This window comes from Trifolium pratense, linkage group LG3, assembly GCF_020283565.1.
Source record: "Trifolium pratense cultivar HEN17-A07 linkage group LG3, ARS_RC_1.1, whole genome shotgun sequence".
Lineage (NCBI taxonomy): Eukaryota > Viridiplantae > Streptophyta > Magnoliopsida > Fabales > Fabaceae > Trifolium > Trifolium pratense.
In genome coordinates, this window is record NC_060061.1 from 19,652,810 (window position 1) to 19,670,952 (window position 18,143).

Below are 18,143 nucleotides of genomic sequence, written 5' to 3' on the forward strand. Positions count from 1 at the left end.
ATATTCTTTACTCTCTCCGGACATAATTATAAGCAAAAACTACTTTATAGATTCACTAAATCTTTTTCAATGAATTTAAAAAGTGATTTTTACTTATAATTGTGTTCGGATGAAGTATTTTTTTTTTTGGTTACATTCGGAGGGAGTATCTAACATTGTTTTTCTTTCGGAATTTTAGTAGCCGTTAATAGTGTACCGTGTAACGACCCATTTTTCGTATTCGTAGATTTTATTAAATGTTATTTTATTTATTAGTTGGCTTTTATTATTTTAGTGAGCGGCGAATAATTATTTAGCCGAGCGTAAGTTATTAGACGCGAGAACCTTTGTTTTGGGCTTAATGGGCGTGAGAGGCCATTTGGGCCTAAGCCACTTGGGCTTGGTTCATGACTTTTAGGGAGAGGTATTTAAAGAAACCTTGTCATGAGACTTAGCTCATTTCATGACTTTTGTCTTAGAAGCAAGAATAGAGCAAGGGCTAGGGTTTGATCAAGAGAGAAAGCTTGAGCAAGAGAAGGCTAGGAATCATCACCAAACTTAAGGTAAGAGATTAGAATTCATGATTCTTGAGTGGCAAGGAGAGGGGAGATTGTCTTTGTCTCCATTCCCGAACTCTCCCACTCAATTTCTTTTAGACTTTTGATTAAGCTTTTGTATGTGAGTGTGATGTTCTTCATCATCACTTTGTATGTGTTAATCACTAGCTTGATTTCATGAAAAATATGCATGTGTTTGGATCATGTTGAAAAAGTTTATGAAAGTTGCTTAAAACCCAAGAAATTGGCATGATTTTGATTGTTTGAGGTATTTGGATGTTTGGAAGGGATGATTAATGTTCCTTGATACCATATATGCTTGAAATAGCTGTTTATAAGAATTTATAACATGTTTGAATGAATTTTTGAGTTGATTCAATGTTAAACCGCCTTATTGAAACTCAAGAACAGATATTTTTCTGGTATAGTTCGCTAAGCGACCAGGAGTTCGCTGTAGCGAACATGTTCGCTGAAGCTCGCCAATGCTCGCCATGAGCAGGTGACTTCCTAGTGAGGTTCGCCATGTCTCGCTGAGGCTTCGCTTAGCGAAGGCCTCTGTGACAGCAATTTTTGTTGATGTTTGTAAGTGTAATTAGGCACTTGTAACATGGTTTAAGGGTATCCTTACATGATTGTTGATACATGTTGATACTGTTAATGCTTATTGTTAATCGTTATATGATTGATAAACGTGTATGCAATAAGTTGTAGCTTAAAGTGAGCAATGTGATGTTTTGGCATTAATTTGCAATGTTAAGTGAATGTGTTAGGATTGTGTTCCCGCATTCATAAAAGAGTAGCTTCGAGCTAGAGAATATCATATGGTTGATATGTGTATGCATACATGCATTCATGATTGTATGTGAACATTGGAAACTTGGGTTCCAATAACGAAAATGGATTATGTGTCCATAATGAAGCCGAGGATCGGATTAGATGAATCCATGAGTCCGGAGTTGCTATCCAACAGGATATAAAACTGTGTTGGCTTATCCAAGGGAGATAAGATGGTTCGGTAAGTTCCGACATATCCAGCAAGATATAAAACTGTTCTTGGTCCACCGTTGGTGAGACACCTTGGTACCACATGCATTTAGTTATGTCTAGGGATGGCATGACAGTGAATTAAGTGGCATTAGATACATTAGGGTAAATGCGCATATATTTGATAAATGGTATGTGACATTATCTGGTTGAATTGTGTTAAACTTTATTAATTGATAACTGTTTAGTACGACGTTTTGGGCGTGAGTTAGAATATGTATGATAGTTCGAAAGTGTAAGGCTTTTCTTATACTCGTATGATATGCGATTATGTTTTCTAACTCTCTGCTTTGTGTTATTTGCTGGACCTTTGGGGGTTCAGATATTCAGGCTGAGGACTGTGCCGACGTTTAGACTGCTGTTTTAGCTTGGTGTTGAAGTACCTTTTGGTGAGGAGACTTAGCATAGATTTCTCCTTATAGTGCTAGCTTTTGGCTAGAGTTTGTAAATAGTAAATGCTCTGGTAATGTAACATCGAGTCGGGGGTTACGCTTGGATTTCATCGTATATCGGTGTTACCTTTTTGATATGCTAGTTCTTGTATAAGTGACATCCTTAGGGATGAATATGGCTTATGTATATATATATATGTATATATATGCATGCTTGGTGTGATTGAATCCGCTGTTGCTTTTCATGTTAAACTTCATGACGCTCTGTGTGAGTATGCTTGTGTTTTAATTACCGCGTGGCACTCTGCCTTTACACTTGTTGAAAAGTTTTTAAAATTACGTTTTTAAGGGTAGTATGGGTTAGGGTGTTACATACCGTTACACACACGTGTTAATGCGTAAAACATTGAATATCCGTGAAAGTGAAACATTAAATATAGTAATATGTCGAGAATCTATTGGTGGTGGTCAAGATCTTGTCTCCAACACCTGTTATCATTAATTACTAGGAGCACGATGGATGGATCGTGTGGCTGAAATTATTTCTATAATTTTATAAGTGAGTTAATTTAATCCATCCGATCTGATAATCAACAGTTAAAATACAAAACAGTGTGATATTCTGTGTTTTTTGCACTGCAGCAAATCCTGATCCGGATAGTTCATAGTTGGTTTGCAAACCACAAATTAGGATTTACAATGAACCGAGTCAACTCAAATAAAGTTTGAGATTTGATTTGATAATTAATTTGTTAGACTAGGTTTGTGAAATAAATAAGCTGAAAAATTAAGTTCATTAATTAAACGAGTTGAACTTGAGTTATATATAGTTCGAGTCATTTGATTCACGAGGACCTGACTCGTTGATGTAGGAGGATTTCTTGTGTATATTATTATTTTAGTTAGATTTAGTTTTATTATATTTTAGGTTGATTTCTTATTTTTATATTTCACCTAGGTTAGTTATTTTTATATTTTAGGTAGATTTGTAATTTTTATTTAGCTAGGTTTGTTGTTTTTATTTTTACAATCTTTTAGGAGATTTGTTAATTTTATTTTTCACTCCTATTTAAACTAAATTATTGTAGCCTTGAAGGGACTTTTTGATTGAATAAAAACACAGAGATTTCTCTCAAATTTGGTAGATTCCAAATTACTCCTTCTGGTGGATTCCGGAAGTCTAGTGAATTCTAGATTAGTTACTCTTTCTGGTGGATTCCGGAAATCTGGTGGATTACAGAGCTTTATCTAACAGGTTTGTCGTTTGCGAACTTGTGTTTACTATAGGATCAGCGCTTGCTTTTCCTTCACGCTTCCGTTCTGCGTCACTCGTTTATATATATATATAACACTTAAAAAATATTTTTAAATTTGCATATTTAATTATACAAATTTATATAATAGATATCGTAAAAAAATACAGTTGACTTTATACGTTTAGATAATTGATTATATATATATATATATATATATATATATATATATATATATATATTTAAAAAAAGCTAAGGCACATTTTGAGTTATGTGATTTCTCATTAAACAAACACTCAACAATACCTCTAATTTTTTTACGAGTAAAGAAAATAGATTACCTCTACCTTTGTAAAAAATATATCAATTTTTACTATTAATATAAAATGTATTTAATAATAGTATAAATGAAAAATATTTGAAGAATGAATAACAATAATTTGGTGGAGTTTAGTCTTTGGTATGGCTGAAAATGAGACATGCTAAGTCGAATTCGCACGAACTCTTATTTATATTTTTATCCATTAATATACATTTGTTTTGTTATGAATAATTATAGTGGATGCTCATTAGTCTTGATCCATATAATCTCCTATAAATATAACTATATTACGATTTAAATGACACACTTAAAATGCATAATACAATATACTTTCATCCTTTCTTTCTCTATTCTCTATTCCCATATGTAATATACAATATATTTGATGGATTTCATTATACATAAACATTATACTGACTACATTTAATAGTGTTTTGATAGATAACATTATTTTTGCTATTAAAACCAATACAATTAATATTTTTTAAGAGTTGCACTTAACCTAAATACAACACTTTTTACAAAGCAAGCAGAAAGAGTCAAAGAGTTAATACAAAATACTACTATTTGTACTCATCTTTCTCTTATCTACACCCTCCAAATCCAATAATAGAAAAGTATTAACTTTCACGTTTCAGTTGTACTTTTTAACATCAAGAGAAAAGGATAAAAACTGACTTGAAAAGCTGTTGAAAAATTTAATAGTAAGATAGTGTACTAGTTTTTTCAGCCATATAAATTACCTTCCATTCCACTGCAACAACATTTACCAGATCCACATTCACTCACATATATAGGGAAAAGTTTTCAGTTTGCTGTTACACCATCAATTTCACCTGCACCGCTGACGTTGCTGTTGTATTATGACATGGAGTGGACACTTAAGTGTACTTTTTGTTCCACTTTTACATCAGTCGACACAATATTCGCTTTAAATGAGTTAACCTACTAAACACATTCTTAATTAAATAAGTTTCCTCATTTTATAAATGTTTTAAAAAAAATTCTGACTACCGATCGTTAATTAGTCCAGTGGGTGATTGACGCTAAGCTTAGTAGAGAAGATTATTGTTCGATCCCCATAATTGTGACTGGGAGGGGATGGAATGCCAGAACCGACTCTCGAACCAAATTAAGCGGTCTAGTAACCGAATACTGATGGCAAAAAAAAAACTGACTTTGTTAACATCTCCAACAATTTGATAGAAAAGAGGGCCTAAGCCCAATGCACGGATCCTATTTAAGCTACGGTGTCATTGAAATTTTTGTTTCCTTCTTTGCCTTGAATTAATTAATGACGGTAGAAGAAGAGTGGGAAAAACTGTAATGGAGAAATCATTATTCAACAAAACAATTTTTTGCCTTGTTCATAGCATCTCTCCTAAATAGGCATAAGTGAAAGATTAATGAGATTTATATAGATTTACTTTGTCTTGTTTTGTCACTTTCATAGTCACTTTAACAACTACAAAGAGAGACGTGTTGGTAGGGTTGGGCATTGGGCGGGTATGAGCGGATTCAGGCCGAAAAGTCTGGATCTGAAGCAAACCAATGAGACTAGAAATAGAACCACTTCCGACCATCCAAGACATTGGGTATGGCGGGTTACGGGTATGGCGGACAGTGGTTATGGCAGGTGGTTTATTTCGGGTGAGAAAAAGAGAAAACCATCTTTCTACCCGTTGAGTTTTGCCAATTGCTTGCTCTATCACGGTGGGTATAAAAATTGTCAAATCAAAATTCAAAAATAAAATAAATAATGAGTTGTTGCAAATGTATTAACCGTTTACATTAAAAAAGACGATACTTGTCAATTCGAGTCTTTAAAGTGTCGTACTCAACATTTAAGCTATTAAAATTATTATGATTTTTTTTTTGCTTATTTATAGATTAAATTTAATATATTAATTTTAAAATAATTTATTTGTATATATTTGGCCCCCTATAAACAATGTTCTAGTTTCGGTATTGTGTCTGTCTCTCTCATAAATTGACAATAAATAAAGTATAAAAAATAAAGCAAACTTAAAGCCAAACTTAACAGAGCTATGCTTGACGGTTAAATCCCATGGTACGAGATTTGTTGTTAGAAGTTTTAATATAATTAAAAGAGTAATTCTTTCTGACACTCAATAACTTAAAAGAATTTGTTAATGAGTTTCTTGATACTCTTTAAGAATTAAATTTAATTAAAATTGTTTATTCAAAAAGGTAAACATAAATTTTCAATACATTAATATTGAATTAACACATTTCTCTAACTTAAATTTTTCTTGCTTCCCTACAAGAAAACAGCCATTTATTGGCGGCCAAAAGCCCTCAGGAAGAGGCAAAAACCGCCAGAAACTGCATAATTAGTGGCGGCCTACTGGCGGCCACGTTACGCCAGTAAATAAGGCGCCGGTAACATTATTGGCGGCCTAAGCCGTCGCAAACTGGCATGGCGAGACATACTGATGGCCCAAACCGCCACAAGCTAGCAACGGTCAATTCAAAGACCAAAGCCATTACTGGCGGCCTAGACCGCCGCAAAATAATAGTGTCAGAAAGGTCAGTTCTTTGCAGGTTGCAACAGAGCTACAAGCGGCCAGGACCGCCACTAACATTTCCCAGATTTTGACCAGTTAGCGACGGCCTGAACCGCCACTACCGCCTATTCGAATTTTTTTAAAAAAACGTTTTTAATTAATTATTTTGTTTTAAAAAAATGTTTTTTTAAATATTAATTGCTTTAAAAAAACATTTTATTTTATTTAAATATAAAATTTAATAGTTTTAATTATTTTGTTTATATTTATTTTAATTTTTTTTATTTAATTTAAAAATAAGACAGAATTATTTAAAATATTAATAATTAAACATAAATTAATTTGTTGACCCAAAAATAACAACATAAATTAAAAATTCAATAATAAACGACGAAATACGATAATTGTCATACAACACAAATGTAACATTTTCCACTTAAACAAAAATAAAAACAGAATTATTATCTGACTTTAAAAAAATTCAATTAAAAAGTATATTAACTATATGACATGTGTTTATTTTATTAATATATAAAACATAATTATTTATTTATTTTAAATTACGTTTTTTTTTATTTAAATGAAAAATTTAATTGTTTTAAGTATTTTGTTTATTAATTAATAAAACATCATTATTTATTATTTTTAAAAATATTTAACACTTTTTTTAAATAAAAATAAAAACATAATTATCATATGACATACATGTGGTTAAGTTAAATATTAATAACTATTTTTCTTTTTACACGATCTAATAATTTTGTTAAAAAAAATTAAAAATATAACTTTTAAACATACACGATCTAATAATTTTTGTAAAAAAAAAATAAAAAATATAACTTTTAAACATCACATTAAACATATAACCGGCGAGAATAACTTCAAAAACATCACATTAAACATATTAACCAACAATATATTTTAATAATAACAAAAAAAATACTAAGCTTAAAAGATCACACAATATATTATACAAACCAAATAATATTACTTACTTGTTGTGCCGGGTAGTGTCTGACTTGGAGTTATTTAGACTAAACTCCCAACCACGACAACCGACAAACCAACCATGAATCTCTAAATAAAAAACAGAAAAACAACTATTAATAAAAATATATATATTATTAAAAAACAACTCATAAAGTTTTTTTAAAAAAATGAACTTACATTATTATGCTGAGGAAGAGTGGTGTCTACATTATACTCCTATGTACAAATCGCCAAACAAAATAACACTTGCTACATTAAAATTTTAAAAATAACTATTAGCATAAACACAATTTATCATATCAATATAAACATAAAATATTAAACTTTTAAACTTGTATAAATATTAGAGAAATACTTACCAAAGTGAAGAAGAACAAGAGTGAAATGATAAAGAGTTGGAAATTTTTTAGAGAGATGTTGGAGAAATTTTAGATAAAGAAAGGATTGTGGGAAATGAGAGTTGTGAAGTGAAGGAAGATATATATATATAGATGGGGATGAAATTCGTGAAAACTGGTCTTGGAGCTTATTGGCGGTCAAAGCCGCCACAAAGCCCAAGGAACATCTTCCAATGCTTTCCAACGGTCATATTTTTTAAATTCCCAAAGCGTTTGCGGCGGGCCAGGCCGACAGTAATGGCTGGCCAGATATCAAGGAACTTATTGGCGGTCATAGCCGCCACAAAGCTCAAGGACTACATCCAACAATCATTTTTTTTAAATTCCCAAAACCTTTGTGGCGGCCAAGGCCGACAATACTGACTGGGCGAATTTTAAGGCGTGTGACAGTTTTTTTTTTTTTTGGATTCTTGCATAGTTAGTGGCGGCCTGGACCGCCGGTAATTGAAAAGACAATTACAGACGGCCAGGACCGCCAGTAATGGTTTCGCTCACATACGTTTATGGCGGCCTGGACCGCCACTAATAGAAAACCCAGTTTCTGGCGGCCAGGTCCGCCAGTAAGTTTTAATTTTGTTGTTTAAATAATATTTGTTTATGTTGTGGCGGTTTTTTATACTTATTAAGGGCTTAGGTCGGCAGTAGGCTACAAAGGGTCAAAACCGCCAGTAATTTTCGCCGGTAAATAAATGTTTTCTTATAGTGCTTGCACTGGGAAATAAACTAAACACTACGTTATTTAGGAGTTAGAATTTGCTCAATTTACCTATCCTAAGGTTATTTAGGAGTTTGACTAGAGTGGGGAGAAGAAAAGAGACAATGCGTAATTGTTAATGTCTTTGCACCATTTTTTTGGCAGAATAAGGATTATGGATGAATTTAATTGCACCATGTCAAAACTCCGACTTACTCACAGTTAAGAAAGGAGAAGCGCATAAATTATTCACTACCAAAAATGCGTCAATTAGTGGCGGTTGTTTTGCGGCGGTTTCGTACAACCCCCCGTAGTTTGTTAGAAAAAATACAAAAATGCAACATTATTCCTTTAAATTTTGGGGGTTGTAAACTCCCGAAAAATGAAATAATATTTTAGCTTTATTTAAGTGTGGAAGATATATAGTTTCAACAAATCCATTGAATGTTCTTTTGCCGTCGTACCTGTTTCTCGTGCGTCCTATGCATTTTTATTTTTATCCTTTCGCTATTTAAGTAGTGGACATGATAAAAATGAGAAATTGTGAAAAATGCAGTCCGCTACTTAAGTAACCAAAATAAATTTGGTAGGATGTTTTTGTGATGTATTAGCTACCTAAATAGCGAATAAAAGTATTTTGGTAAATTCATAGAGCACAAAAAATTGAGTAGGGTGGAAAAAATATCTCAACCCGCTGATAATCCATCCTTTTTTGGTTTTACTTTAAAAGATTATATTCCATCTTTGTTAGACTTTGTCCAACTTTCTATTAGATTTTTTTGTCCAATTTAATTCGTTTTAGACTTTTAGGAGATAAACGTGACCAATGAATTATTTAGGATGGCTACATGTTGCGCTGGTCCTCGGGTTTTTTGATTGGTTACCTAATTGTATTATTGAACATCTTATAATGATTTAAGAAAAGTTTAATTTTGTAAATAAGTTAAATATATGATGAATCTAAAAAATGCAATTTTGCTTATAAAGTGTCATAAAGAAAGTAGTTTATTGACTACATTCATATTTTAAATGTGGAGAACTATTAAATCATGAATTGAATAACTGCATATTAGCATTCTACGAAGTTTTCATTGTCGTTACCCGTACTAATTTCCATCGAAGATATTGAAACACATAAGATAAGTTTTCTTCTCCCAATTGAATTTTTTCCATACCAAAAAACATTCAAGAATCGAACTTTAACCACCTAAAGAGCTTAAGACATCCATCTCTTTCTTTATTTGAAGCTGGACATATCACTATTGGATCCATTTATTGTCTATAAAAAATCTTTTATATATTTAACTGCTAAGATTGGCAACAATTTTTTTTTTTTGGTGAAAGATTAGCGACAATATAAGTACAATAATTTAAATGTCAAATTCAATATAGAAACAATTGCAAGAAGTTTTTTTTTTTTTTTTGGTAGACCGATGGGAAGAAAGTTAACTTCATCTTTTAAATGAAAAAATAAAATTGTAATGCATCTTATCGGTAGTACTTTAGGCGTCCCCCAATAGGACCAATACAATAAAGAATAATAAATGTAAATTTGACTTAGAATATTTTTTATCAATAATTTGATTGAAACAGGCGATCCAGCGAGCCGGATACTGGTGGTAAAAAAAAATCATTAAAAGTGAATAAGTGAAAATTTCCGAATTCGAAATCCGACCAAGTGAATAAGTAAATACAACTCAAACATGTGAAAGAGAAGAAGAATGTACACACGACATTGATTATCCAATTCAATCTAACAATGACCTACATCTGAAAGAGAGAATCTGTTTTATTAATTCAAAGAGTTTCACTACAAAGAGATTTCAAAAACTATTACAAGAATTACTCAATGATTTAGTATTCGTATTCCCAAGATGGATTCAAAGATTCTTTACTTAAAATTATACAAAGAGAAAATTCTCTTTCTTCTCTCTCTAAAACCCTAGCTTTCTTGTTAGCTACAAATCTTAATCTCTCACTCCTTTTACTCTTTATTTTTCTAAATATAGGAACAAAATTTACTTTAAAATAAAATATTACACAAATTTTCGCCAAAAAATATACACACATGCATCTAACATGCACCGAATCATCTTTTCTTCGGATCACATATATGACAAAACCTTGCACCAGATCATCTTCGCTTAATCCTCTCTAATAGACATCGGTGCATTCTAGACATGCACCGGTTCATCCTAAACATTAAATTCTAATTTTTTCGGTAAAAAAAAAATTCTAATTTTAAGACAAATTTTCACACAAACAAAATCAATTCGCTTCATAAAATTGATCTTGAGTTAAAATTTTCTAACCAAACACAATAATAAATTATAGAAGGTGGTTCTTGTTTTTGTATTTAATGTTAGTTGTACGTAACAATATGGGAAGATGTAAGTGATAAATAACACAGCTAGCTATACAAGGTGGTTAAATCATGCAGTACGTACGACAAAACAGGAAATAATTTACAAAACAAAATAGGAAAATTATAAGGTCCTCTTTCTATGTTTCAAAATAAAAGGGTCCCTTTCTCTTTTATGAAAGCCAAACCGGTCACATAAGGGTAGTTAGCTGAGAGAGATATATAAATATGATTGCAAGGTATAGTTGTGGATATAACTAAGTATAAGAAATATTTTTATTAATTCCATATATAGAGGTATAAAAATCATGGGAAGTTTGGAATTCCAAAGAGATATCAAAATCATGGGAAGTGTGGAGAAAGACCTAAAGAATATGAGGGAGTATTTTAGGAGTGGAATAACAAAAGAAGCTTCATGGAGAGAATCACAACTAAAAGGATTGCGTCGTTTCTTAATGGAAAAAGAGAATGATATCTTCATGGCACTCATGCAAGATTTAGGGAAACATCGTATTGAAGCTTTTAGAGATGAGGTATGTCTAATTAATTAGCTCTACATATAATTTCTTCAAGATGTTTGTTTTTTTATTAGTATTAATAACGATGACACATATAGTTATTTTATATATGATGGTCTTAAATGAAATTTAAATTATATTCTTTAATTTTTTTTTTGGAGTAAATAGGGTATTGATTGCGCTCTGCACATAACTTTATAGACTAACTTCTCGAACCGTGTTGGATCTAAATGAGTGACTAACTCTCTCTAAGAATTTTAACACTACTATATAATCAACTACTTAGAGATCAAACTTAAAACCTTGATTAAGCTACATCTCCGTGCTATTTGGACATATAGTATTTCCAATATTTGTGACTAAAAGTTTGCCCAAAATAATTTGTTTAGTTTTCATCCAACTGATGCGTACATAAATGGCTCATGAGAACAAAATTGTACACCTTCATCTATAAGGATCAATATGATGGATATCTATGAAGTAAACAGTAATAAAAGTTGTACACCTTCATCTAGAGATAATAATAGTACGAAGATCCTCCGTAACATCGATCAGGAATGACTGAAATTATTTGATGTTAGAATTGACCCTTAAATTATATTAGACGATCCAGTGAACCGAATAATGATGGTGAAAAAAAATTAACAAGAAAATGTTTCATATACAATATACATATAGTTTATCTTAAAATAGTTTGAAACTCTAACATCTTTCGTAAAAACACATACAGTATATAGCTTAGTATTAATTGTTCCATAATTGAGTTTATCACTCAATCCATGTCTATTTCGCAAGAAACATAAATATTAGTTATTTTAAAATTCAACCTATATTCTTTTTATTTTCTTGTTTTTGTTCATGTGTAATGTGTTTACCCTTTGTCTAATTATATAAAAAAAAATTATTCACTTTGTTATGTTAAAATTTTATACAGAAAACACTGAAATAATTTTAAAAATATTCTTGGGAATATTTTTTTCCGGAAATATAAGGATGAAAATCTTTTTCCTAGCTACTCCCTCCATACCAACTTATATGTCACTTTGAGAAAAAATTTTGTACCAAATTATAAGTCACTTTACATTATCAATGAAACATTTAATGTTTTTTTTCCTATTATACTCTTAACGATTTATTACTCTCTATTCTTTCAATTCTTCAATTAATTTTTTCCTAATAATAATTTTGTAAATCAACTCATAATTTTTCTTTTCCATACAACATTAATTTTTTTTGACTAACCATACAACATTAATTATATTTCTTAATATTGGTGAAAAAAAAAATGAAGGGAGTAGATATTTTAAAAAATATATGTTTGGTTATGTGAAGCTAGTAAACTTTGTCGAAAATATAAAATTTGATATTTTTTAAATTTTTATCCCTCATAATAGTCAATATTAAATTTTTTTATAAAAAAATGTTAAAAAATTAGTGTAATGTTTATAAATAATGAAATTGCAATTTTTATTAAAATGTAAAAAATATCATCTTTTTTAAAATTAATTTAATGAGTAAAATTTAGTAATAAATAGTTCTTCTGAATTTAATTCAATTGATAGGAACATCACATTATATATGCAAGGTCCGAAGTTCAAATTTGGGATTTTTGACTTATTAACATCAAAGAACGAATTTCTAGCCGACAAAAAAAATATTAATAAAAATAATCAATAAACTAATTATTTTAATTATCTATGATGTGTTCTCATTATATAATTTCTAAATTCTAATTATTAAATCTATTCACAGATAGGAACTTTAGTGAAGACCTTAAATCTCGCAATAAAGTCTCTGAAAGATTGGATGTCAAGCAAGAAGGTATGCTCTATGCTCTGTTCCTTACAAAATACCAAACTGTCAAAAAACTTATGTCATAGAAAACCATTTTAATGAAAATATGAACATGTGAAATAACTAACAACAAATTAATTAATTTACTTTTTTTTTATTAGCAATTAATTAAGTTACTTTTATATAGGCTCCACTACCAGCAATAGCATTGCTTTCAAGTGCAGAAATTATTCATGAACCTCTTGGTCTTGTCCTCATTATTTCATCTTGGAATTTCCCATTTGGTAAGTCATATACTTGTTGCTTTGAACCAAATCCAATTCATGCAACTACCAGAAAAAGTTGAAATAGACAAAAAAAAAAGGCAAAATCCGTCGCTGAATGTTAGAGACGCAAAAAGCATTTTTTTTTGTCTTTAATTTTCGTAGTTATATTTCAATTTTTCTGGTATACTCTCTCCGATCTCATATAAATAAAGATTCTTTTTTCAGGTTCAACCGATGTAATTGGTTCATAATATAAATGAGATACAGTTATTCAATAAACCTGAAAAATTACTTTTTGTTTATACCTATGTTAGATTTTTCATTAGTTTGTGCTAGTAATAATAATATAATATTGTGAAACCAAACCAAAAATTACAGGAGTGTCCTTGGAGCCACTAATAGGAGCAATAACTGCTGGAAACGCAGCAGTATTAAAACCTTCAGAGTTGTCTCCTGTATGTTCCTCTTTACTTGCTTCTGGCATTGCAACTTACCTGGACAATAAAGCCATTAAGGTTATAGAAGGGGGGCCAGAGGAATCAGAGCAATTGTTACAACAAAGATGGGACAAAATCTTTTTTACAGGTTAACAATATCAATTTTTTTTAGTTTTGAGTAGGATTTTAAATTTAAATATAGTAGTAGTTGCAGTAACTTTTGTGGTCACATTGCAATGCGGTCGATGTGGCATTAATTGCAACGGCGTTATAGTTTTTGGGAATATCAAAAGCTGTTATGTTGTGGTTCAGATTGCTGTTATAGACCTTTATTTAAAACTTGTTTATTTATGAGTGTACTTCACTGTAGCAGTTTTTTATGAAGATATATATATTTTTTTTAATTGTAAAACTAATATCAGGTAGTGGACGAGTGGGGCGCATTGTGATGTCTGCAGCTGCCAAACACTTGACCCCTGTAACACTGGAGTTGGGTGGAAAATGTCCTGCTGTTGTGGACTCCCTTACATCTTCTTGGGATTTAGAGGTGAGTTAATTCATTTTTGGCTCATAATAGTGTCCCGTCCATGATAAGTGGGCAGCCACACTCATATCATATGTACAGTTTTTTCAAAAACTCGGCCATAAGTAACTATTGATATCGAGTAGTATGACTCATATTTACTGATAACTGGATAGTCACTTAACATAGCCAAAAGCGTTAAGAGTGTAGGATTTACTGATTTAGAGGTAAATTTGTAAAATTTATCGTACTATTTGAATGAAGTTTTCTGCTTTGTTACCCTAATTCATCGCATAATAGAAAACTACGGTAAAAGCCATGTTGGAGACATATGCATAATTTACCGAATTATATCATTATTCATTGTGTTCTTGTGCGTTTATTTATCTGCTTACTTTAGAGCTGGGTTGGTTATTCTAAGAGTAACCTAGTGTAACTAAAGTGAAAGATGAAGTAACCCACAAGTTACATTTTATTAAGTTATTGATTCTAATTAGCAAATGTCACACATTATAAGGTGACTGTGAAGCGGATTATTGTGGGAAAATATGGAACTTGTGCTGGTCAAGCATGCATAGCAATTGACTATGTCCTTGTGGAAAAGAGTTACTATCCAAAACTGGTACACTTCTTTTATCCAAGTATTTTGTTACTACCTCCGATCTTTCTTATAAGAAACAATTGACTTTTTAACTTCATTGAATAACTGATATATCTGATCATATTATAGACCAGATACATCGGTTATTTAATGAATTAAAAAATGAGTTGTTTCTTATAAAAATAACCTGAGGGAGTAATGTATATATTTAATTCATTAAGCTTACTCTTGTTTTATTTTGTTTATATTAGGTTGAATTGATGAAGGTGTGGATCAAGAAAATGTTTGGAGACAACCCAAAACATTCCAACACTATAGCAAGGATAGTTAATAAACACCATTTAAGTAGATTGAAGCAACTTCTTAATGATAAAAAGGTTCAAGAATCTGTGGTTTATGGTGGCTCAGTGGATGAAGAAAACTTGTAAGTAAAGTAACACCCTGCAATATTCATAAATTTCTGTTTCCAGTACATTGTACATACTAAATTAAATGTGCAAACCAAAAAAAAAAATGAAACATATCATGTGCTCAAATATGTGCAGATTTATTGAGCCAACAATCTTGGTGGATCCACCACTTGATTCAACAATAATGATAGATGAAGTTTTTGGTCCATTACTTCCAATTATTACTGTAAGTTTCATTTCATGCAAATAGCTATTTTTTCTCAATTAGATAACACTGCTTACCATATGCTTATATCTATTTTTGTTCCAACTTAAGTTCCCTTTTTCTTGTTTTGCATAAAAATTTGCAGGTTGATAAGATTGAGGACAGTATTGAATTCATAAGCTCTAGGCCTAAACCTCTAGCCCTTTATGTTTTCTCCAAAAACAAAACATTGCAGAACAGAATGATATCTGAAACATCATCTGGAAGTGTTACATTCAATGATGCAATTCTACAAGTATAGTACTCTCGTCTCTCGCTATTAGTTTTCACTTCTAATCATTTTGTTATGTCAAGTAGCCTGGTGGCTAGAATTTCACCTTTTTAAGGTGAATAAGTGGGAGTATCAGGGTTCGAACCCTGACCCCTGCATATTACATGCAATGTCCCTACCAAATGAGCTGTGCTCACGGGGACCACTTCAATTTTCATTTACCACTATATATTAATGTTCAAATACATAACTTAATTAATGATCATAATTTGTTGTTTACAGTATGCAGCAGATTCTCTACCATTTGGAGGAGTAGGTGCAAGTGGATTTGGCATGTACCATGGAAAATTCTCCTTTGACACATTCAGTCACCAGAAGGCTATTGTTAGAAGAAGTTTCTTAACTGATTTTTGGTATAGATATCCACCATGGACAGCAAATAAGTTTCAACTACTTGAGGTCTCTTACAATTATGATTATCTGGGATTGGTCCTTGTTATTCTTGGATTAAAGAGACCTTCAAAACGCCAGATCATACGTTGTTAGTTCGCCATTCCTTTGGCAAAGGCCCTACAGCTCTGAGTAACTAAAGAAAGGCATAAGTCCCACGAAACACTGATGGGGACGATATTGGACCCCAGGTTGGGCACGAGATTTATTAAAATTAATCAGCTGTTAAGAGTGCTTATTATATATCTACAATACATTAATATTTATTGGTTAATGTATTCAATTATATAGCTTGATATGTTTTTTGTGTGTATAACTATAAACTACTATTCCAGACTAATTATGTGTTTAATTGTTTTATCATTTATATGTTGGAACAAAGAGCATAATATTGTGTGAATTGAAAATAAAATAAAATGTTTGAGTCCCATATCGGGTACTAGAACATATTAGTATGTATTATATACTAATGTGTATTTTGAAAATAAAATATTAAATCCCACATTTATTAATTTGCACATTTTTATTGTGAGTGAGACTTTACTTAAAACTTAGTGATTTCTATTTGACTTGTTCAAAGCCATACCCTCACGTGTATAGTTGAGGGCTTAGTCTTGTTTTGTTATAATTTAGAGAAAAAGCAGGAGCACTTAGTTATCCTTTTTTAACAAAATATATATCCTAGCCGCCAAGGCAATTGTAGAGAGAGATTGAGAAACTGCTCACTAGTAACAACATACCTCAACCATGCTCTGTTTCCCAAGCAATATTAATTTAATGTTGTCAAGTGCAAGAGGTTGCTTAAAAAGACAATTACAGATATCACGTCACTTATTGAAACAAAGAAAGAAATCACATAGTCATAATATTGTCCTGCCGTGACATGATTTTCACAGGTATATTGATATTGTGAAGACTTCACAAGGTTTTCACTATTTTATTTTAATTATAGATCACTACAGAAATAGTATTGTGGTGGTTATATACACTGCATGCTATTGAGTGTACCCAGTATTTCTCAAATTCAATTGTGGTAGTAAATAATAACGTGGAACTTTATCATATTAAAGTTAGAATGAATGAATTATTCATATCAATTGTTTTTATTAATTGGTTATGCAAATTAATTAGAAAGATTTGTATTAGGTTGTGTTCCTAATAGCTTAGAGAATAATTTTGAAGTTTATTCAATTTGTTTTGAGATACTAATATTAGTATTAGTATTAGTATTAGTATTATTAATATATTTTAAAAGTGATCATAGTATCACAGTTCCTTTATATTTAAGAATGACCATAGTGTCATATTCCCTATGATTTGAATGGTCTTAGTTACCATATAAGAATGGTCTTGGTATCATAGTAGAATGGACTTAAAATCATTGCGCAATGGTTTTAGTACCATAATTAGGTTGTGTTCCTAATGGTTTTAGAGAACTGGGCTGTTTTATCCTGGAGACTTCGTGGTTGATCGTCTGCCTTGCACAATTTTGGGCAGTGCCGCGAAACGTCTTAAAGAGAGCGTATTCACCCGCGACTCAATCCAGTAATCTCTTCGGTGGCTGAAAATTATTTTTAATGATTTTAACTTCGGAAACAACATTATATAATAAGAAATATAATAAGAAATTATAGATATTTTATGTAATAATTGGCCAAATGCAAAAAGGCTCTATGTTAGAATTTATCAGTGACGGGGCTTTGTTTGTTTTCTTGTTTCTCCCGAGTTTTCTCAAATGAGAAGTGAGATAAAAAACGATGAAACCATGCTTGATTAAAAAAAGAAAAGCAAGACTCATAAAAGAAAGAATACAACATAATCAAACGAGGGATCTCAACCCCTATAACATTCGCGGCTAACAAATCACTCACTTGAGTTTGGCAAGACGAGTAATAAATTAAGCTATTGATTTCAATTAATTAATTAATTATTTTTTTAACCAAATAGTTAAAATAGTAGTTCAAATACACTATATAAAATATTAATTTGACAGTTTAATAAATTTAAAGATTTTTTTAAAATTTTATAATGACAATGAGTATTTGAGAGTGTCTTATAAATTTAATGATGACAAATTTGATCAGTTAGTCAATTTTGTTTTAATCAAGACAAATTCTTTTTCTTCTTTTTTCCCCTTGACTACCCATTA

At 31.0% G+C, this 18,143-nt stretch overlaps 1 protein-coding gene across 1 annotated transcript; it reads left to right on the forward strand.

Annotated features, from left to right (window-relative positions):
• The first annotated feature begins 10,628 nt into the window (after window positions 1-10,628).
• On the forward strand, window positions 10,629-16,424 carry LOC123918644 (aldehyde dehydrogenase family 3 member F1-like). Its single transcript, XM_045970726.1, has 10 exons — window positions 10,629-11,052; window positions 12,790-12,858; window positions 13,019-13,115; window positions 13,476-13,682; window positions 13,957-14,081; window positions 14,575-14,679; window positions 14,910-15,082; window positions 15,204-15,294; window positions 15,419-15,568; window positions 15,827-16,424. Exons 1-10 carry the CDS (start codon window positions 10,828-10,830, stop codon window positions 16,088-16,090), a joined length of 1,506 nt encoding a protein of 501 aa, XP_045826682.1. The 5' UTR covers window positions 10,629-10,827; the 3' UTR covers window positions 16,091-16,424.
• Window positions 16,425-18,143: the final 1,719 nt, after the last annotated feature.

What these genes read in the sequence shown, in the direction of transcription:
- LOC123918644 (XM_045970726.1), top strand. Translation starts at nt 10,828, where the DNA reads ATGGGAAGTTTGGAATTCCAAAGAGATATCAAAATCATGGGAAGTGTG. An exon ending in GGACAAAATCTTTTTTACAG is followed by an intron (nt 13,683 to 13,956) that starts GTTAACAATATC and finishes AACTAATATCAG; the next exon opens with GTAGTGGACGAGTGGGGCGC. An exon ending in AGAGTTACTATCCAAAACTG is followed by an intron (nt 14,680 to 14,909) that starts GTACACTTCTTT and finishes TGTTTATATTAG; the next exon opens with GTTGAATTGATGAAGGTGTG.